This window comes from Erinaceus europaeus, chromosome 3 (genome assembly GCF_950295315.1).
Source record: "Erinaceus europaeus chromosome 3, mEriEur2.1, whole genome shotgun sequence".
NCBI classification, from domain to species: domain Eukaryota; kingdom Metazoa; phylum Chordata; class Mammalia; order Eulipotyphla; family Erinaceidae; genus Erinaceus; species Erinaceus europaeus.
Window position 1 is genome coordinate 87,166,028 of NC_080164.1, and position 22,698 is coordinate 87,188,725.

Sequence of the window (22,698 nt, forward strand, 5' to 3'; positions counted from 1 at the left end):
AATCTCTCTCTGTCCTGTCAAATAAATATAAGGGAAAAAAGGCCACTGGAAGTGGCAGATTCATAGTGCTGGCAAAGCCCAGCAATAACCCTGGTTGCAAACGAGAGAGAGAGAGAGAGAGAGAGAGAGAGAGAGTGAGAGAGAGAGAGAGAGAGACAGAATACCAGCTATAATTAAACAGAAGAACAGTTTGGGTTTGGGAAAGGACTAAAAGGGGCATGGGGATGGAGAGATAGTTCACCAGCTGTACGGCACGTGCCTTGCCACACAAGCGATGTAGATTTAAGCCTTGGGACCATCAAGGAAACTTCAACGTCCTGGTGTCTCTCCGCGCTCTGTTTTTCTAAACTGACTAAAAATGTTGACCTAGGATCAGTGAAAAAGAGTGCATGGATGAGGTCCCAGCTCAGCATGAAAGAGAAGAGATTCAAAGGCTAAATTTAAAAAACTTATAATAAAATCTGTTGATAGGTTAACTACAGAGAAGTACATTGAGTAATCTGATAGACTGGGGTGGGGGAAGATGTGATAAAGTCACCTAGAAACAGAAAAGAAAGAAAAGAGAACAGTGAAAAGCAGTTAAGAAACATGGAAAAACAAGTTCTATGCAAGAAAAACAAAGTAAATTCAAATATCCAGCCGCAGTGAGAAAACAGTAGAACATCAGAAATAACCCATGAAACATCTTGAAAAGGTGAGAGAATTCAGGTTAATTCCAAAGGGCAGTTTCAGAATTAACAACAGAATTCTCCTTAGCAACGTAGGAGAGTAAAATGGTATAATATCTTCTAATTAATAAGGAACTACCGCAACCCTTATGCCCTGCTACATTATCATTCAAGTGCTGGCACTACAAATCCACTGCTCCAGCAGCCAATTTGATTTCCTTTTTACTGGGCAGGACAGAGAGAAATTGAGAGAGGAGAGGAGAGGAGAGGAGAGGAGAGGAGAGGAGAGGAGAGGAGAGGAGAGGAGAGGAGAGGAGAGGAGAGGAGAGGAGAGGAGAGGAGAGGAGAGGAGAGGAGAGGAGAGGAGAGGAGAGAGGGAGAGAGAAAGAAAGACACCTGAAGACCTGCCTCACTGCTTGTGAGGTGACCCCTCTGCAGGTGGGGAAGGGGGGGGGGGCTCCAACCTAGATCCTTTCACGGGTGTTTGTGCTTTGTACTATGTATACTTAACCCCGTGTGTCACCGCCTGCCCTCAGGATAGTTATTTTTACACTTCATATAAAGTCAATGATCTTATTTGAAAAACAATCTATGACCATAATGATAGTCATATTACTATTTCAATACTCAGATAATGAGCCCAAAGAGTTTAGTTAAGCTATGTACCAAAAACTATATGACCATGAAATATGTACAAAAATTTGTCTGGGACATAAGCCAAGGCAGTCTAGCCTGGCTCCTCTTAAATCAGGTTATCTTGTTAAAATTGAAGAGTAACCACAAAGGAATAAATAGAAGGAGAAAAATATAGTAACATGCAAAAACAAATGAAGAAAATTGACTGGAGAAAAATATGACAAGAAAAGAGAAGACACGGAGCTACTGCTCAATAAACAGAGAACAAAATAAGTGCAAATATATATTCACAAAATAGATAATACTACTTTTTAAACTACAGATAGCTGAAATTTTAAAGGTCAAAGCTCTGCTTTACGTGACTTAATAAGATAAAAGGAACTTATATCTCAGACCTAACTGATCTGACAGTGAAGACACTTGGAAAATGCACATGTGGCAAAATACAGAAAAATAACACATGCAAAAAAATTCAGTTTGACTGTGCTCACTTTAGCCGCACACATACTAAAGCTGGAACAATGCCGAGATTAGCATAGCATCTGCAAGAGAATGACACTCAAATTCATGAAATTTTCATCAATTTTATTTTGAAGATCTATGGTAATCCATCTGAGCCACAAGACATTTATTGACAATAGGGAAAGAATTTTAAAAGGGACTGGGTATGGTGTACTTAGTTAAGCACCCACATTACCATGTGAAAGGTTTAAGCCCTGATCCTCATGGGGAGGGGGGCTTCACCAGCAGTGAAACAGGTCTGCAGTAGTCCCAGCACTGAGCCCAGCAATAACCCTAGTGGCAATGAAGAAGGAGGAGAAGAAGGAGGAAGAGAAGGGAAAAAAGAAAAGTTTAAAAAAATAAAACAAAGGGGGCCGGTGGTAGAGCACTTGGTTGAGAACACGTTATCATGTGCAAGGACCCAGGTTCAAGCCCCCAGTCCCCACCTGCAGGGGGAAAGTTTTGTGACTGGTGAAGCAGGACTGCAGGTGTCGCTCTGTCTCTGTTCCGCTCTACCTCCCCCTTCTCTCTCAATTTCTGGCTATCTCTAGCCAATAAATAAAGATAAAATTTTTTTAAAAAATGAAACAGAGAAGTCACTAACAGAGATTAAGTGAAGAATTTATTCAAAAGGGATAATATCAAACAGGTATGTAGTTAATAATATCACATACAAATATGTAAAGCAAAAACTGACAATCTTAGAGCCTAAAAACTGGTAAAGTAATCCCCAAATTGGCAAAACACCATAATGAGAAATGTGACCTAGTCTGTGTGTATATATGTGCATATGTGCCTATATAAAATTCTACATTGAAAGAAAGAAAATACACACTATTTTTCAAGAAAGTATGGGAAATGTACTTTAGAAAAAAAAAATGGCCTCACATTAAGCCACTGATAACATCAGACAATTATCAATGCCAGGTTTATCTGAATAAATGTAATAAAATAATGAAGCTTTTTTAGTTTGTTTTTTTAAAATATTTATTCCCTTTTGTTGCCCTTTTTTTTTTAATTGTTGTAGTTATTGTTGCCATCGTTGTTGGATAGGACAGAGAGAAACGGAGAGAGGATGGTAAGACAGAGATGGGGAGAGAAAGAGAGACACCTGCAGACCTGCTTCACTGCCTGTGAAGCAACTCCCCTGCAGGTGGGGAGCCAGGGGCTCGAACCGGGATCCTTATGCTGGTCCTTACACTGCGCCACATGCACTTAACCTGCTGTGTTACAGCCCAACTCCCTATGATGAAGCTCTTAAAACATCAATCTCCACTTATTAACTACAGACTAAGTTCTAAATATTTACTAAATAGAATAATGAGAACTAGAAGTTCTACACACAAAATCTAGGGACTTATGGGGGAAGCTTCATGTGAAATAGAGCACTGCTATGGGTGCCTGTCTCTCTCCCTGTCACTCACCAAGGGAGGAGGGAAGGAAGAAAGAAAAGAAATAGCAGTCAGGAATGGTGGTGCTGTGCAGGCACTGAGCCCCAGCAATAGCCTTGGTTAAAGAGAGAGACAAAGAGAACTAAACAGTTTTACATACCAAAAACTATGCACTGCAATTCAATATATTTTTTTAGTCTTAAATACAGATACTGCCATTCTTCTAAGACAGGCTCATTTGAACCATGAGAACTTATCTTTAAAGACGAGGGTCATTTAATCATTCAATTTCAGCTGATGAGGCATTACTTCATGTTGTTAGCTGAGTACCCTAAGATGAACTGCTTCCAGCTTTAGCCCAAATAACTTGGCAGGCTAGGAGTGCCTTGCTACTTAGTAATAACGATAATCTTTGATCTAATTCAATCAAATTGCAGAGGTAATTTTCAATTGCCAATTTTCATTGCCAATCTCATTCCAATGTCAATGCCTGAATTCATTTGTCCGTTTCATTTTCTTATTGTTATTATTTATAATAAAGGTGAATTTGCATATAGAATACAATGAGTATTACTGGTTTACAACAGAGTCTTGATTGTATAACATAGCTTTGAATCTCGTGAAAACAAATTTAAAAAGCATATTTTAGAGAAAGTGATGGGGGGGCTGGGTGGTGACACACCTGGTTGACCTCAAGTTATAATGCACAAGGACCCAGGTTACCACCTGCAAGGGGAAAGCTTTATTGAGTGGTGAAGCATTGCTGCAGGTGTCTCTCTGTCTATATCCCTTTCTGTCACCTTCACCCTCCTCGATTTCTGGCTGTCTCTATCCAATAAGTAAATAATGACAATTTTTTTAAATATAGAGAAACAGATGAAGGGAATGGGCTTATTAAGAGCTATAGAAACTAAGCTAACGAAATTCTGTCCATTTTAATAAAACTAGTGTCATTTTAGCATAAAGACATTTTAGAGCACAGAAACTCATAAAATTATTTACCATTGAAATCATTAAAAGTAATATTAATGGGTGGGGATAGATAGCATAATGGTTATGCAAAGACACTCTCATTTCTCAGGCACCAAAGTCACAGGTTCAATCCCCCACACTACCACAAGCCAGAATGGAACAGTACTCTGGTTAAAAAAAAAAAAAGTAATATTAACAAGGGGGTAAATAATATAATGGTTATGCAAAGACAGTCATGCCTGAGGTTCCAAAAGTCGCAGGTCCAATTCCCTGCACCACCATAAACCAGAGCTAAGTAAGTAGTGCTCTGGATAAAAAGAAGAAAAAGAAGAAAATAAAAGTAATATTAACTATACTTTCAAATACAAGTTAAAATTAACAGGAGTTAATTTTCTTGCAAGGTATGAGCTGGCATATCAGAAAACAAGTAACGTCAATAATCAATCAGCTTAAACTTTCAACTAGAGAATTTTTTAAAATAACAAAATATACCCAAATTAAAACAGACAGGCTCTAATTTTTTGAAAAAAGTATAAATCCAATAAATGTGAGAACTGTTTTTAAGCATAGAAGATGGTTTTCTTCCCATAAGTTTAAAAGGCCATGTAAAACCACCTTCTTGTAAAGTTAAAAGTATCAATAATTGTCAGTACTAGAAGCATACCAACAAACACTGGTTCATAAAGATAAGCCAAAGAAGACTATAAAGTGACTGAGTCATTGGTGAAAACCTATCAATATGGAAACCATCTACTCCACTTGGTTTCACAAATGAGTTTTCAAAGTCCTATAAGAAACTAACAAGTCCTCATCAGGTTGTTTGTTTTGTTTCATTTTTTTTTTATATATATTCCATGGATATTTAAGGTATATGAAAAAAAGACTCTAAAAATGTAAAGTATCCTATTAATAGTAAGTAGAATTGCCATTGTTAAAGTTGATGCAAAAGTTTTGGTTAAAAAAATTTACTTGTTCTTGTTAATTGTTATTATTACTTTCAACCAGTGCGCAGCATAACTCTGGCTTATGGTGGCACTGGAGACTGAACCTGGGACCTTGGAGCCTCACACATAAGAGATCTTTGCTTAAACATTATGCTATTTCCCCGGACCACCTAATATTATTTTAAAAGAAAGTATGAACACATTTCTGGTGTCAGGTACAGTGACAAAATCCTAGGGAGACTCCTCCCTGTCATGTTCTTTAGAATAAACTATTTGCACTATGTTTCGGTCAGAAAGCAGGAAATGTATAGTTAACTCAGCAGAGAGAGATGGGGACTTTGACAGAGAAGGAAATCAGACTGCCTTTCACTCTTTTCATAGCAAATACATGACATCTGGGACATTTGACCTGGTATTTGTTCAAAGTGAGAAGCACTTCAAATAAGGGGAAGACCATGGTTGATCATCTACTGCCCAACAAGTGGGTGGATATATGCTTCAGGAAAACTAAATATGGCCAAAAGAAATAGATCAAGGGCAAAGATATGTTTTTCCAGTCAGAAAACTTCATTCAGGCAGACGTCAACCAAAGAAACTGTCGAGTTTCATATTTCAAACTCGGGCCAGTCTGGAGTACAGGAGAGAATCCTTCATGGACCAAACTGTTTTCTGCCTCTGCCTTAAAATAATAATAATACAAGTGATTTTATTTCAAGACAAGAGGCTGAAAATGGAAAATTCTACATCCTAGCTCCAAGTGTAAGGACAGAGGACAAAAGATGGGTGGAGTATGTATAGACACCTGGGAGGGGAGGCACACAGGCCAGATTCTTAGGACTACAAGAGAAGGGAATGAACCTTAGGGAAACCAAACAGACAGGACAAAGGAGAAGGCTGTTATTTCACACAGTAGACTCCTAGCACTTGCCCTTACACCTTGAATGGTACAGACCCCATTTCACCTAGCTTAGGACAAATGCCTCTGGTTCACTCCTTAGACAAGGGTATCAGAGGAAATAAGTCTTAAAACATGCCAGAAAATTTTTCTCTTCTTAGTTCTTTGGTTACTTATTATTCTAGACTGTAGGAGTCCATCCTTGTGTATAGAGCTGACTAAGTACAGTGTGCTTTATAAGCGAAAAAAAAAAAATCAGAAACTTCTCAAAATATAAATATTCAAAGTGAAAGAATAATAAATGTTCATATGTGTGAGGCTCTATGTTAAAAAAAAAAGCAAACTGGGAGATATTTTCATGTCAAAAACTTTCTAAAGTTTTCAAAGTTCTACATTCGCTGTTCATTTACTTACTTAACCTACTTCACACACAAGCAAGCACAATGTCATCATCACTTGAGGAAACTCCAGAACTATGGAATTACTTTCTTTTTGACTAAACAATTAGAAAGTTGACTTGTCTTGAAGATCAAGTAAAACAATGGGAAATTGAGTCATTCAACAGTTCTTTTGTTCATAAAAATGCATCATCTCACTACTGACTGTAAAGATCTTCTTTTTTTGCCTCCAGGGTTATTGCTGGGGCTTAGTGCCTGCACTACAAATTCACTGCTCCTGGAGGCTATTTTTTCCCTTTTGTTGACCTTGTTGTTATTGTTATTGTTGTCATTGCTATTGGATAGGACGGAGAGAAATCGAGAGAGGATGGGAAGACAGAGAGGGGGAGAGAAAGATAGACAACTGCAGATCTGCTTCACCACTTGTGAATAAACTGCCTCCCCCCTGCAGGTGGGTAGCTGGGGTCTTGAACCGGGAACCAGGATCCTTACACTGGTCCTTGTGCTTTGCGCCATGTACGCTTAACCCACTACGCTACCACCTGGCCCCCATGAGTTCTAACATAGACTGGGCTGCAATCTAGAAAACTAGCCTGAGTTCACCAACAGGCAAGATCTGAATCTCCTACAAATGTTTTTAGGAACAACCATTTGGAGCAACTTGTTCTTGCTTCTATTAAGCCCTAACAGTATTTCTCTTTGTTTCAGAGATACAGAAATTTAGGTACACCAGGTACCACGTTTGTGGCATAAGAGTTCTCCAAATAGAAATAGTGTCATTTTGGCACTGAGTAAACACTCCAGCAGCCTCCTATTCCCTGCCCAGATCAATTCATCATCCTACTGAAACATAAGCAAATTAAATCAAGTCATCCCCGAATAATGGCTTTTCCCGTACAAAAGTTAAAGTAGAATGTGGATGGATAGACACGTGCCTAATGGGCTATAAGAGTGCCCACACACAACCAAGATACCTTTGTCAAGCCAAACATAAAGTTTAGGGCCAGAGGGAAGAAAGCTGGAGAGATGTCTTGTACTTTCAACTCCTGTAGAAAAAGAGCTGCAGTGGGGCATGGCTCCATTATGCACAGAAGACCCTAAAGAAAGAGTCCTCCCAAGTACCCAGTTTCAAGACTACAAAACTACAAAGTTTTCTTCTCTGAGAATAATACCTTCACCCCTCCCATGGCTGTTTCCACTTTAAGCCTTCCTTTCTAAACAGGAGACATAAATATCTATTTCCTTCTCTGTGCCTCCCCAGATGCAGGAAGGAGAGAGAAAACAGTAGCTAGAGAGGATCAAAATCTGGAGGAGGCAGACAGACCAGGAGAGCAGCAAGTGCCAAGAAATACAAATAAATCTGGATAAGAAAAGTGTCAACAGGCAATCAATACACCAATGAACTCGTAAACAAGCCTGTTAGCAAAAAAAGGTTATGCAATTAAAAGTGATAAGGTCAGATGAGGTTAACTGATTAGGAGAGAAAAACAGCAAGTAGGAGAAGACAACTGGCAGAGTGAGAACACTCAGAAAAGAGCTGAGCCTCAAGGAGGCAGCCCAGCATGGGGGAGAAGGAAATGTTATGCCAGAGAAGTTCACCATTACAACTGTCACTCCTACAATGATGGTGAATGGTTAGCACATACTCCTGAATACTGACTGCCCAGCGCTGTTCCAAGGAAGTTATACACACAAGCTTCCACGACACACACAAAGATGAGGCAGCAGACACTTTGAGGTGGAATGGGCACCAGCCAGCCACCAATTTCACTTCCCCTTTTCTCAAGTTTCCACCTGTGAGGAGTGGGGGTAATCAAAAAAGATCTAGGATGGTGATTGTGAAGATCAGAGACAATGAACTTAAGTACCTACTAGCGGCTGTTATTAGTGTAATTAATCAGATTAAATAATCAGCAGTGAAGAACAAAAGAAAGAATAGTAATGGGATAGCGATGAGAACAGAGAAACAATACTGGAAACAGGGCACAAAGAGCCCTGAGATGCAGTCAGGTCTGGGAGAAAGAGAGAGAGTGAACACAACCTGCATTCAGTTCCCCACTTTGAATCTGAGGGTCAGTTGTGCAAACACTCTGAGTTATATTTCCCACCTCTGACAAGCAGGAGTATTAATATCTGCCCTTCCAGCACGGCAAGAGTGCTACGAGAACCAGATTAAAAAAAAAAAAAGCTAAATTGTTTATTATTATTACTACTGCTGCTGCTACTATTACTACTATTACTATTACTATTATCAGCAACTGGTTTAGGCAAATGTTCCTAGCTGCTATTTGATAAATGGGTAAATCCACTTACTTTTATCCCACTTCTCAAGTGAAATTAAAACACCCAACTAACAGAGCCATGCCAAAGCCAGACAATTACAGATTGCAAAGTCATTAACTAGCCTGTGCCTCCTTTGGTCACCACTAATAGAGTCTAATTAATCCAATTTGACATTGGAAGCTGGCTGCAGGCTCATCTCCCACAACTTCCACCCTCCTGGAAGCCTGGAAGCTGGGATCCCTCCCTTCTCCTTGTTTTGTGCTTCCTTTCCAACTTGTGCCTTTGTTTATTCCTCTCTGAAACATTGTTCTCTTTCATCTCCAACTGGCCACATACTGGTCATCCTTGGAAAGTGTTTAAATGCTTCCTTTGCAGAAGGCAGTGGTTCTGTTACCTTTTATTTTAGGAAGGTCTCATGGCAATTAGCACTTTCATGCATGATGGTCACCCGTGTGTATGCCCCCAAGAAGTTCTCAAAGGATACCAGACAGTGTGTCTGTCTGTCCTTTAGGAAAATCTGTCACAGTTTCCAAGAATGAACCAACGGTTTCACAACTTTTTGAATCAGTGCAAAGTTACAGGAGTACTTTAAACTAGTAAAATTAAATTATAAGGTCAAAATAATGTAAAGAAAACAAAAAAAAAGTGAGCATAATGAAAGTTTCGTGGCAAGAAGATAACAGAACACATTCTGAGGCTTCTGCTTTCCAAAAGGCATTCTGACAAACAGCTTTTTTCTGGGGGAAAAAAAAGCCCCATTTTATTGGGGTGTGGATGGGGAGGTCAATGGCTTATCGTAGTAGGTATCTGCTGACAAATGAATACAATTTCTCATCTCCCTGCCATGGGTGTCCGCAAAACACTCCCACCCCTAACTTAAGACTTTACTCCCAAAGTCGCCCCCCCCCCTTCTCCCTCCTTTCCCAGAGTCTTTTGCTCTAAATAAGCATCCGCGCAGGTCTGGGTTACCTAAGAAAAAGCTTCCTGGACAGTGACAGCATAGCCCAAAGGAGGGAGGAAGCAGAGCAGTCCTGCTCCTGCAGGCTCTCAGGTGTCCAGGTCCCTGGAGACTCAGCCCATTAAGAGGGCGCAGGACAGCGCTCCCCTACAGCATCCGGGACCCTTTAGCCTCTCACTCTCTTCCCCTTGTCAGGAGGTGAGAATTACACACCTGAACCCACTGCACTCTTCCTTCAAGGAACAGAACTCAACTTTGACAGAGAGCTGTCACACTGGGCGATCTAAGTCAAAAAGCAGCAGTCGGTCGCTAATGCTTTGGGGCCATTTTAAGGACAGTGTCCACTTCAGAAACCAAACTCAAACCTGCTCCTCCATGGGGGGGGGGGGCACCCAGGACAGCAGCTCCCTGTGCACAACGCCCAGCTCCCGTCCAAAAGAGAGTGGCCACGACTTGGAGGTCACTCAGCCGCCCGACCTCCCCCCACACACACACAACACACCGGGGGGCTTCCTCCCGAGGTCGCCCCTACTGCGCCCCGCGGGTGAGAGTCACTCACCGATCTTGGCCAAGGAGGCCAGCAGGATCCACAGGGTGATCTCGAAGGGGATCTGCACGTGGGGGTAGTCCAGGGTGAACACCGGCAGGCGACTCTCCTCAAAAGGCGTCGTTCCGGGCGCCACCACGCTCGCGGGGCTGGGCGGGCTGGAGCTGCTGCCCATGGCTCTGTGCGCGCCCCGCAGGGTCTCGGCGAGGGCGCCCGCGGGCCCCGCCACCTGCAAAAGCAGCAGCAGCAGCGATGGCCACGGCGTCCAGAAGCCCCGCCGAGCGCCCGCGGCTGCCATGGGCTCAGCCCCCGCCCCGCGCCGCAGCCGAGAGGAGCCAGGCGCGCGCTCTACCCGCCGCGCTCAGCGCATCGCGGCCCCGCTCCGAGCCGGGCGCACACAGCCGCCGCAGCCGCGGGCCCGAGTCTCCGCCGCCCTCCCGCGCGCTCCCCGCCGCGAGCGGGCGCACTCCCCGGCCGGACGCGCACGGCGACGAGAGGCCACGGCGCGGAGCCTCGGCGCTCTCACCGGCCCATGCCCGGTGCGCTGCTAGCAGACCGCAGCTGCAGGCCCAGCCCCGGGCCGCCCGCGGGCGGGCGGGGGCGGAGCGGGGCGGGGCGGAGAGGGCGGTGCGCCGGGCGCGGGGGGGGGACCTGAGCGCAGGGTCCCGCGCACAGCGCACCTGCCGGCACCCGTGAGCTGCGCGGGGCCCGGGAACTGCGGGGGTCGCTGTCGCGCCCGGCTCTCGCCAGCAGGGCTCCCCGAGGTCCGCCTCTTCGAGCCAGCGCTGGGTGCAACAGCCTCTCCCGGCGCAAGGTGGCCCGGGCTGTCCCCGCCCCGGAGGCTGCGTCGGGCGTCCACCCAGAGAGGGGGGCCTCTCCGCGACTGGCTACCGTGGGGGTGAAGGGTGGAGGGAGGACACCCAGCATGCAGGGTAGGCGCTGCGGGACGGGGTCGGAGGAGAGAGCTCCCCGAGGTTTGGGGGAGCCCTGTAGCCTTCTGTGAGACCCTGACACTCTTGCTGGAGGTCACAGAAAGTTTGGAAGAGCCTCGTTTTGCTCCATTCCCGAAAAAAAAATATTATTAGTGGTATACAAAATTATAAGATAACGGGTGTGATTCCACACCGTTCCCACAGCCAGAGAGTTCTGTGCCCCCATTCCCTCCATTGGAAACTGCAGTTCTCCCAACGTCACAGTTGTGAGTTGACTATTATGTTTATAGCTGTATTTATATATATTAGCTCTCTTTTTTCTATGTCTCTGCCTTCCCATCCTAAGTCACACCTACACCTATTGCTATTTCTAAATATCCGTCCTTTTCACCTTCTTTCTCTGGGTCCTGATGGAACTGGAGTTAAGAGTCCTCTGGTTATCTTCCCTTAACATTTATTTCTCCCTGGCTGTGAGTACGGACCAAAAGTCTTTATGGGGTGCAAAAGGTGGTAGTTCTGGCTTCTATAGTTGCATCTCTGCTGGACATCCGTTCCCGAAGTTAACATTTGGGCACAAGGCACCCTCTCAGCGTCGGGAAGCTCCCTCTGGTCACCATGAGCTCCCACTCCCTGGGAAGCCTTTCCCACCTGGCGCCAGTGTCCCTCTTGCCAAAAACGTCGCTCCCACACTGCTCCCTGCCCCCGCTCGCAAGAAAGGAAAACAGCTTTCTCTGTTCGCAGGCTTCAAGGTGCACATGTCCTAGAGCAGCAGCAATGTCATTATTTTGTGGAAAAACCATGGTTTGCCTAGCCTAGATTGCCATGCTGGGCTAATTACAGGCTGGGTTGTGGTCCGAGAGGGGAAGGAAAGGAAGCGCAAGACTCCCTCTAAATCTAAAAATCAATTTCTCTCTCTCTCTCTCTCCCACTCCCTCTCCCTCTCCCTCTCCCTCTCCCTCTCCCTCTCCCTCTCTCTCTTCCTTCCCCCCCTCTCCCTACCAGTGCCAACCTTCCTCCCAGCACTGCCTGCTTGCAGCCGCAGTTTAGACTTCTCTGGTTGTAATCTTGCCTCCTCGGTGGCTTTAGCACAAGAAACCAAAAGCAGACCACTTGTCTAAATAATCTGAAACAATTTTCCCCTCACTATGGGGAAAACTCTTGAATATCTACCCCGCCCCGGTGGTGTATGTATGTAAAGTTTGGCTCCTACTATTAAACGAAGATCTGATGGTCCACATCACTGAAAGGGAAGCCAGGCACTGTTTCTCTTATCTGAGGGAGAAGAGGAAAAAGGACACTCGAAAATAGTAGTAGGTGTAGATGTGACTTTGGAAATGGAGGCAGGACTGTTGAAAAAAATGGGGGTGGGGTGTAGCTATAGATAGTTATGTATATAAAGTCAACCCATATCTCTGACCTTCTGAAAACTACTAGTTTCCAATGGAGGGGATGGGGACACAGAACTCTGATGGTGGGAACAGTGTGGAATTATACCCCTCCTATCTTATAATTTTGTAAATCAGTATTAAAAATCACTAATAAAAAAGATCTGATGATTCGATTACACAAAGCAGTCTTTTTTCTTTTTTATATTTATTTATTTTCCCTTTTGTTGCCTTTGTTTTTTTTTTTTTGTAGTTATTATTTATGTCGTTGTTAGATAGGACAGTGGTATGGAGAGAGGTTGGGAAGACAGAGAGGAGGAGAGAAAGATAGACACCTTCAGACCTGTTTCATGGATTGTGAAGTGACTCCCCTGCAGGTGGGGAGCCCAGGGCTTGAACCAGGATCCTCAGGCAGGTCCTTACTCTTCACACCACGTGCACTTAACCCACTGTGCCAAAGCACAAAGACTCCCAAAGCAGTCTTTTTTTTTTTTTTTTTTTAAGTTCTAACCTAAGGAATCCATGAAATTTTATTGAAGGTCACAAGGAAAAAACTCTACAAGAATACAAGCAAGTAGAGAAACAGGACCTTCCTTGAGTGTGTTGTGGCAACAAGACCATAGCAAAATGGGAGAATTCTAGGACATTGCAGTTAATGTTTCATGAGGCATAGAGTTTCAAAAGTGCATTATATTTATTGAACTATTCAAAACTCTTCTCACTGAAAACTGTCCACTGGGAATATTGATTAAAGGTCTGTGGTTAGCATACCCTTTCAAAAAAGCAGCAATGAGTCACTACTCTTTTAAAAATGTATATTTCCAGGGATAGTGCACTGCATTTCCATGTGCATGACCCGGGTTCAAACTGAAGGAAGCTCCTGTACTAGTCTCTCTCTCTCTCTCAGTCTCTCTCAAAAATTGTGTATCTTTACGTGGGAGGCTGTATGCAAAGCACTCCACTTGAATTGTATTGTTATCGTTAGTCATAAAACAGCATTTTTAAAGATTCATTTACTTATTAATGAGGGAGCACCATGTATTTGGTGCTGGGGATATAACTTAGGATCTCATACTTACAGATCCTGCCTGCTCTGCCATCTCCAGGATCATATTGAGACCCACTTTTCCAGTGAGGAATTATAAATGCAGTAGTGTTTAAAATACAAACAAGCAGTCAGACTCACTGGAGTTTACGAATTAATGGGCACTGGAAGAAACTCAAGCTCAGGCCTGACTGGATTCATCTGCCTGCTTATTCATGAGCAGGAGGTTATTTTCTCAGGTGCTTCTAAAGGTAACCATGAAGAATACTTCAGAGATTGTCTACAAAAGCCCTAGGAGGATAAAGTTTGGTTCACAGCTGGCAGATCAGACCAATTTTACAAATTCACTGAAATAATAGCAGTGCAAGGATTCAAAAAGACTTAAGAATGGTAGTGCATCATAAACAAGAAGGTGAATGACAGATCTATGTTTCTGAGACCTAAATGTATTGTCATACATTTACATTATTGTGCTTAAAAGTTATCAACTCGGGTGAGGGAGGTAGTTATGCAAAGGAATTTCATACCTGAGGTTCCAAAGTCCCAGGTTCAATCCACTGCACCACCATCAGCCAAAGCTGAGTAAAGAAAGCTCTGGTAGGGGGTCGGGCGGTGGCGCAGTGGGTTAAGCGCATGTGGCGTGCATGTGGCACTAAGCACAAGGACTGGCATAAGAATCCCAGTTCGAGCCCCCGGCTGGCTCCCCCCTGCAGGGGAGTCGCTTCACAGGCAGTGAAGCAGGTCTGCAGATGTCTATCTTTCTCTCCCCCTCTCTGTCTTCCCCTCCTCTCTCCATTTCTGTCCTATCCAACAAGGAACAACATCAACAATGGCAATATTAATAACCATAATGAGGCTACAACAAAAGGGGGGAAAAAATGGCCTCCAGGAGCGGTGGATTCATGGTGCAGGCACTGAGCCCAGCAATAACCCTGGAGGAAAAAAAAAAAAAAAGAAGAAGAGAAAAAAAGCTCTGGTAAAGAAAAAAAAAAGTCATCAACTTTTACATTTGGAAAATAGCCTTTTATTTGTCCTTATATAAAATAAACTTAGTTTTAAAAAAAACTTTCTTCTAAGACAAATTAGTGTTAATTACACCTCCTGCTCAGATAGACTTGGCTGAGCCACTGATTCAAAGGGGCCTTTGATTGATGGCTGTTCAAGCCCTGAAAGTGAAAGCACCACCCATTACTGTACCCATGGAATGACTGAAAGCAAAATGTGTCTCTATACCACCTTAAAATCCTTTAGTGGCTTCTCAACACCATTTCGGAAATGTAAAATCCTACCTGACTTACCTGACATGACCTCTACTTTCCCCTCCTGTGACCTCCCTTCCTGCTGCTCCACCCCCAATTTTCTAGGAAGGGTTGGTCTCTAAAACAGCCTCCCTCTCATCACTATGTTTTTGCACGTGCTGTTCTTTATCCTCTCTGCCCCTTACCATGTTAGTTTCCCAGAGGGTGAGGATCTCAGCTCAAAGGTAATGCCAGGAAGTATTATCAGGCATTTTGGTTTCTGGAATAATTTATGCCCTTTGCTATCTCCTCATAGCTCTCTTTCTTTGCATGTGATCATTTCATCTGTCTTGTCTGTACTGACATCACTGTGGAGGTAATGGCAGTCTACTGAATTAGTTTTTACTATCCTGAAACCAGAGCACTGTGTAGCTCTGGCTTATAGTGGTGCTAGGGTTTGAACCTAGAACCTTGGAGCCTCCATCATGAAGATCTGTTGCATAAACCACTTTGCTATCTCTCATATCAATTATTTTATCTTCAGTTCCTAGTACAGAGCCTAGGACACAGTAAATAGCACTAAGCATGTGCTTGTTGGCTGAGAGAATGCATGCTGTGACAAGGAACTGACAGCATCTGGGCCTTGGAGGTACATGCAGCAGCCCTTTCTCGTGGCTGCCCCTCCTAATACAGGGGTGACACAAATAACTCCACATAAAATCTGTTTCCACTCATCCCTGATTCATAGTTGGGAATCTCACATCTTCTTCCCTTTTCTAATCCAAAAGATGTGGAAATCCACTCAATGTGCAGGATCTCTAAACGCTTTCAGACAAAATAGTAATAGTCCTTGGGATTGAGCTGCATTGGTCATAGCAAAGAAATATTTGCTAGGAACTTATTAGTCTTTTTCCAGAATCATATTTTTTCTGCCCTTTGATCTGAAACAGGCTTTTCATTATACACACACATACACACACACACACACACACACACACACACACACACACACACACACACATATATATATATATATACTGTGTGTCTGTATTTTATTGAGGGGTAATATTTGGTTTACAAGACTGTATATATATATATATATATATAATTTTATTTATAAAAAGGAAACATTGACAAAACTAGAGGATAAAAGGGGTACAACTCCACACAATTCCCACCACCAGAACTCTGTATACCATCCCCTCCCCTGATAGCTTTCCTATTCTTTAACCCTCTGGGAGTATGGACCCAAGGTCATTGTGAGATGCAGAAGGTGGAATTTCTGGCTTCTATAATTGCTTCCCCACTGAACATGGGTGTTGACAGGTCAATCCATACTCCCAGCCTGTGTGGATCTTTCCATAGTAGGGTGGGGCTCTGGGGAAGTGGAGCTCCAGGACACATTGGTGGGCTTGTCTGTCCAGGGAAGTCTGGTTGGCATCATGCTAGCTTCTGGAACCTGGTGGCTGAAAGAAGAGTTAACATATAAAGCCAAACAATTGTTGAACAATCATGAACCTAAAGGCTGGAGTAGTGCAGATGAAGAGTTGGGGGGGGGTCCTCCATTTTGTAGATAGCTAGTAGGCATATTTTAGTTATATTCCAAAGGGGCCATGACTATACTATTTTTTTTTCCCTGAGCCTGAAATCTGATATCCAAGTTATTGTCTGAGGAGATGATGTCATGGATGGAAAAGGACCAGAAAGCTGGATCAGGGAAGAGAGTAGCTCCCTAATATGGGAAAGGTGTATAAACATTGTTGACTGTAAAACCCATTGATTTGATCTGATCTGGGGCCCATACTCAGCTTAGCAGCCTATGTGACCTCTGCATCCCTGTAGATCTGAGCTCACATTCTGTGGTCATGAGTAGAAACATCCCAAGCTGCCTCAAATAGATCCATCTGCCTCAGGTGTATCATAGAATATGTTGTCCATCCTCCCTTCAGAGGATGGAACATTCTCTACTGTTGTTGATCCAAGTTGAGGACAAGGTCCTATGGGGGGCCCACAAAGGGGTCTGTTGTGTTGTTCCTGATAGAGGTGACCGGTAACAATGGAGAGAGGGATATATTTGGGGTCTAGGCCCATCATAAGATTGTATATATTTTAGAGGTATAATCCCTTTTCTTCAGATAGAATAATAATGCATTTAGTAAAAAGCTTTTGACAGACATAGTTCTTGATAATCACACAGTCATCAAGAAGAATCATGTCTTGTGTCACTAAAAATCACAAATGAATTTTCAGTTTAACTTATGAAAAAGTAGGACTTTAGGTGAGTTTTATAGAGGATTAATAGCTAGCCCAAGTCTGGTCTAAACCCCTCTAGCCCTGAAAAGTTCTGAGATTTAACTTGTATCTCATGCCCACACACAGAGCTTGGAGCTAAGTGAAGCTGATTAATTCTGAATATCCGTAAACTTCTATGTGAAAGAACTGACAGAGATATCCATACTCCAGTGGACAATACCAGAAGCTTTCTACGTATTGTCCCAGCTTTTCAGAGGCAGAATGGAGGCTGGCAAGCAGGAAGCAGTGACTCCTCCTCGCCACAGCGCGGCGCTAGCACTCTCTCCACACTCAGTGACTGCCATATCTAGTCCTCTGTTGAGGTCACCACCTGGAGATGAAACTGGATAAAAGCTCCATTGTTAGGTACTAATAAAATGGTCATGAGAGAACCTAGTGGTAAAGGGTAGTTTGAACAGATATTTACACTACTTCTAATTTTTAAAAATACATTTTATACTGTAATTTGATCCCATCCTCCTTTGAAATTTATATTTTATACCTCTTACCCTTAGTTTTGCAATATTATAGTTCAAAATATTTACTAATAAAAATCAACCTTCATAATATCATTGACTTGATTTTATGATTGGCAAAAGTTCTAAAAGTCTAAAATATGTTTTCTTTCTTAGAAGAGTCAGTTTTCAACAAAATAAATAAATAAAAATCTGCAATCCAGTTCTTAGAGGGCCACCCTATTGAGGATCAAGTATGGTGTGAATATTCTTTTTTATATATATAAAAAGGAAGCACTGACAAAAACCATAGGATAAGAGGGGTACAACTCCACACAGTTCCCAGAACCAAAACTCTGTATCCCATCTGCTCCCCTGATAGTTTTCCTATTCTTTATCCTCTGGGACCATGGACCCAGGGTCATTATGGGGGTGCAGAAGGTGGAAGGTCTGGCTTCTGTAATTGCTTCCCTGCTGAACATGGGTTTTGACAGGTCAGTCCATACTCCCAACCTGTCTCTCTCTTTCCCTAGTGGGGCGAGGCTCTGGGGAAGCTAAGCTCCAGAGCATATTGGTGGGATCTTCTGCCTAGGGAAGTCCAGTTGGCATCACAATAACATCTGGAATCTGGTGGCTGAAAGAAGAGTTAACATATAAAGCCAAACAAATTGTTGACTAATCATGAACCTAGAGGCTGGAATAGTGCAGATAAAGATTTGGGGTCTCCATTCTGTAGATAGTTAGTAGGCCTATTTTAGTTATATTCCAAAGGGCCCATGACTATACTAGTGAATATTCTATTAGAAATCATAGAACTAGAGGCTTTCTTCCTTTTTTTAGTATATGTTTGTTTGATAGTGGGAATGGGCCTAACTTCAGGGTGAGAATGTTCTGTAGGCACCTAGAGATGAGAAGTTGTACTCAGGTGTCAACAACTATAGTTTAAACTATTAACAGCTACCCCCCGAAAAGTGATATAAAAAAGAATGAAAAGAATAAGAGATTTTTCTCTCTTGCTTTTAACCAGATGTATTTATATTATTCCAGAAGAGAATAACCTACTTGATTACTTTCTAGGTTAGATACCCTTCTTTGGTTTTTTTTTTTTGTGTGTGTGTGTGTGTGTTTGTTTGTTTCTTTTTTTTTACCAGAACTGCTCAGCTCTGATTTGTGGTGATATGAGGGATTGTACCAAGGAATTTGGAACCTCAGGCATGAAAGTCATTCTGCATAACCACTATGCTAACTCCCTTGACCTATAAATACATTTTTGATATTGTAATCTTCTAGCATGTTTAAAATAGAAATGTCTTCAGCTAGTCAACTGCAAGTTTTCCTAGCTTCATATAGGTATAAGAAATATATCTAGATAGATAGATAGATAGATAGATTCACAGAAGTCTTTATCTATTGAGGGCTAAACTCAGCACATCTATCTAAGTGAGTACACACTGCTATCTCCTGTCTCAGCCCTTCCCAGCACAGGGATGTCATTTGTTGGAGGAAGACTCGCTGTCCTATAAACCTTGCATTGTTATATCTGAACTCTGACAGGCAGTGAAGTCAAGAAAGCAGAGAGGAAACCCACAGCAAGCCTTGAATAGTGTCTCATTATTACATAAGACACATTCATGCTGCATTTCAAAAAACATTTACAGAGTCTGGATGTCTCTTGGGGAACTCACTAAATGGGAATCCTTTAAGGAGATTGTAGAGGTGGAAAAATAATATTGCCCCTCCCCTTCTGAGATTTTTTAGCTGAGCTCCTTATAATAAGAAACAGGTCAATAAAAGTAAAAATAAGGCATTGCTTAACCTGTGGATCTCATGAATGCATGGGAGGTGCCCAGAGAAAAGTGAGGAGCTCTCAGTTGCTTTAGAATTCAGGATTAAATGTCATCTTTATAGTAAAGGAGAGGGGTATGTGTAAGTGTCTTAGTAGACAGTAAATAATTTTTAGGAAAGATGAACGAACCCTTAGAAAACACCTGGGAGGTGGGGGTAAGGATACTTTGTGATATATATTGTCTGGTGTCCTCTTGTCTCCTTTCTTGTGATAAGAGTTCCCTCCTATCTGGCTTATTAATCCTGGGGAGGACTTGATGGCAGTTGAATTCCTTTTGTAAGCTCTTTATTGAGACAGATAAAGGAGTCTTAGAGAAAGTCTCTCCCTGCATTTGTTATTTTTCAAGTGGCATAGCTGAAAACAACAACAACAACAACAATAATAATAAATGACCAATATGCCAAAACAACAAATATGGAGACTAGAATATTATGCTACCTTTCAGGGTTTTGTCAGAGATGTTTCTAGAAACCAGAGAGGGATATAACTGCTGTTGGAAATATGTGTTGTTTCATGCACTAGAGTTTAGTAACTGCTACTATCCTGGAAATAGCCAGGAATCGGATCAAATCCCAAACCAGAAGTTAAAAAAAAAAAAAAAGCATAGTTGAGGATAAAAAACTTCATTCAAGCGCTTCATTCATATTCCATTGGATCTTGATACATAATTTTCCCTAACTGCCATCAGGGTTATCACTGGGGCTCGGTGCCACCACTATGAATCCTCCACTTCTGGTGGACTTTTTTTTCCCTTCCTATTTTATCTGATAGGACACAGAAAAATTGAGGGGAAGGGAATATAGAGGGGAAAAGAGAAAAATAGAAACCTTCCACTGCTCCTTAAACTTCCCCTCCTGCAGGTGGGGAGCAAGGACTCGATCCCGGGTCCTCACACACTATGATATGTACACTTAGCCAGGTGCGCCGCTGCCCAGCCACAATAAATTTCTTAAAAGTTTCTTGAATTTCCGTTTGTCTATCCAAAGACCACCCTGTTAAGCAGGCTTGCTTATTCAGTGTTCTGTCTGAGAAAAATCTCATCAGTTGCTTTCATGATGAACTCTGGCCTACACTATGCACAAAGGACTGTTTGCATGGCTCACTAGCATTCCCCACTGGAGAGGAGAAAAAAATCTAGTGCACATACCACTGAGTCACCACACTTCCTGCAGCCCCTGAGGTCTGGTTTTTGGCCTCAAAGCCTTAAAAATACCTTAAAGACATATTACTTTAAAACTATGTCTTATGTTATTTCCTTGCCTAGCTTTGATCTATGTATGCCTTCATTCAAACTTTCTTCATTTTTTTGTTCATATAACCACACATCAAGTATTTATTTGACTTGTCTGAGAATCTGCTATGGACTGGCAGAATAGCTCACTTGGGTAGCATGCTGCTTTGCCATGTACACACATCAGGTTTGAGCCTGGCTCCTACCACACTGAAGGAAGTTTTGGGGTTTTTAGTCTTACATTCTTTCTCGGCTTCTCTGTATTTCCTGTCTCTATCAAAAGAAAGAAAGAAGAAAGAATCTTCTGTGTTCCAAGCACTCATTCCTACAGCAGATACAGAGATGGACCATCCGAACCTTTACCTTAAAAGCTATAGAGCATGATAAAAAATAGATAAACTTATAGATATAGCTAATATGTCTTGTATGTACAGATTTATAACTTTTAAAGCATTAGCATTTAGTAAAATGTTTCTATCTTAAAAATCACAGATGTGTAATTCAGATCAAAAATGAAGAAGCCAACAACAGAAAAGTCATATAAGTTGCTCTAAACCACATAGCTACTCAAGGTCTATTAGTCCCCCCAGAAACTATATCATTGAATGCTGTTACTGAAGAATCCTGATACTGGTGACAGTAATGCTGATATTAGTGATGTTGGTGGTGAGGATAATTTATGACAGTGATGATCGTAATGGCAATCATCATCTACTGTGTCAACATGGATTTTCAGTTTGATTTCTCTAGTCTAGATACAAGAAGCATGAGACTTGGGATAGTGTGTACTGATACTTTACCCTGGTTTGAACACAGCCCCCAAGGCATGGAAGGTAGCTTTGAAAGCTGTAGTCTCTTTCACTCTTCCTCTGCCTCTGCCTCTGCTTCTTTATTTTCTATCTAGAAATAAAAATAAAAAGTGTGAAATGTGAAGCTCAGAAAGGTTCAAAAAATGGGTCAAAAGCTATTCAGCTCCTGAGAGACAATGAAGAAATTAGAAGGCTTGTCTCCTCCCTCCCCCTCTTCTAAGGTTGAGTTTATGAATTAATGAGGAAGCTTGAAACATGGTAGAAGTCATAAGAGACATAGACATCAAAACTTGTGAAATTCAGAAAAGGGCATCATGGAGAAGGCAAAGTTCTCAGCAAGCAGGACACTGACAGCCCTGACACGGACCTTGGCATTTACACAAAGCTGGGCAATCTTTGAAAGTTCTGAGCAGAAGCAAAAGAGTGGTAGGACTTTTGTTTTAGTAGTGTTCCTCCAGTTCTTAAACAATAACCTTGAGAATGATCTTTAGAGGAACAGAAACAGAGTCACATAAGAGATAATGCTAGTTTGTCTGAGTATGGTGGCAATAGCAGGGATAAAAACCCACTTAAATTCTGAGATATCTATTGTGAAATTAGTTCTAACCTGACCTGAAGACCAAATTAGGTGAATAGAGTGAAAAGAAGAAATGATGTCAACTAGAGATTTCTTTCCCCCTCTAAGCTACTAGAGAATGGGATTGTTTTAAAGAAAGTCTATACAGAGGCTGACCACATGACCTAAGAGAGCACTAGCTTTGACATGGGTACAGTACAGGTATAATGTTGGGCCATGACATTTCAGTCTGGCAGGATCAGTGGATTGAAGAGGCCAGTAGAGACAAGATGAACCTTGGGTTCATCTGGTAATGTTTTCACTCTCCCAGGTGAGTCAGCATTTACCACTCAGCCTGTCAAGCTATTGTTATTAAGTTTTTTTTTTTTTTATTAAGACAGATACCATAGCATCATTCAGTTCAGACATAGGGCAGTGCAGGGACTTGAACCTGGGAACTTAAGCATGCAAGTCCTGTGGTCTAATCTTCCAGGCCTTTGAAACATTTTTTTCTTTTTTTTAAATTTATTTTTTTATTTAAGAAAGGATAAATTAACAAAACCATAGGGTAGGAGGGGTACAACTCCACACAATTCCCACCACTCAATCTCCATATCCCGTCCCCTCCCATTGATAGCTTTCCCATTCTCTATCCCTCTGGGAGCATGGACCCAGGGTCATTGTGGGTTGCAGAAGGTGGAAGGTCTGGCTTCTGT

General features: G+C 42.3%; 1 protein-coding gene and 1 non-coding gene across 3 annotated transcripts in view; one reads left to right on the plus strand and one right to left on the minus strand.

Annotated features, from left to right (window-relative positions):
- SLC9A2 (solute carrier family 9 member A2) overlaps nt 1-10,928 on the minus strand; it is a 147,889-nt gene extending 136,961 nt beyond the window's left edge. The window contains exon 1 of one of the 2 annotated variants that reach the window (XM_007532152.3): nt 10,206-10,928. In XM_007532152.3, coding sequence (XP_007532214.2) covers nt 10,206-10,491 — 286 coding nt within the window. In that variant the 5' untranslated portion in view covers nt 10,492-10,928. The remainder of the gene's footprint in view (nt 1-10,205) is intronic. The other variant, XM_060187629.1, reaches the window with a different exon arrangement.
- On the plus strand, nt 1,788-1,891 carry LOC132537885 (U6 spliceosomal RNA). The gene has a single exon (XR_009549305.1). It is a non-coding gene; the product is annotated as a U6 spliceosomal RNA (small nuclear RNA).
- Nucleotides 10,929-22,698: the final 11,770 nt, after the last annotated feature.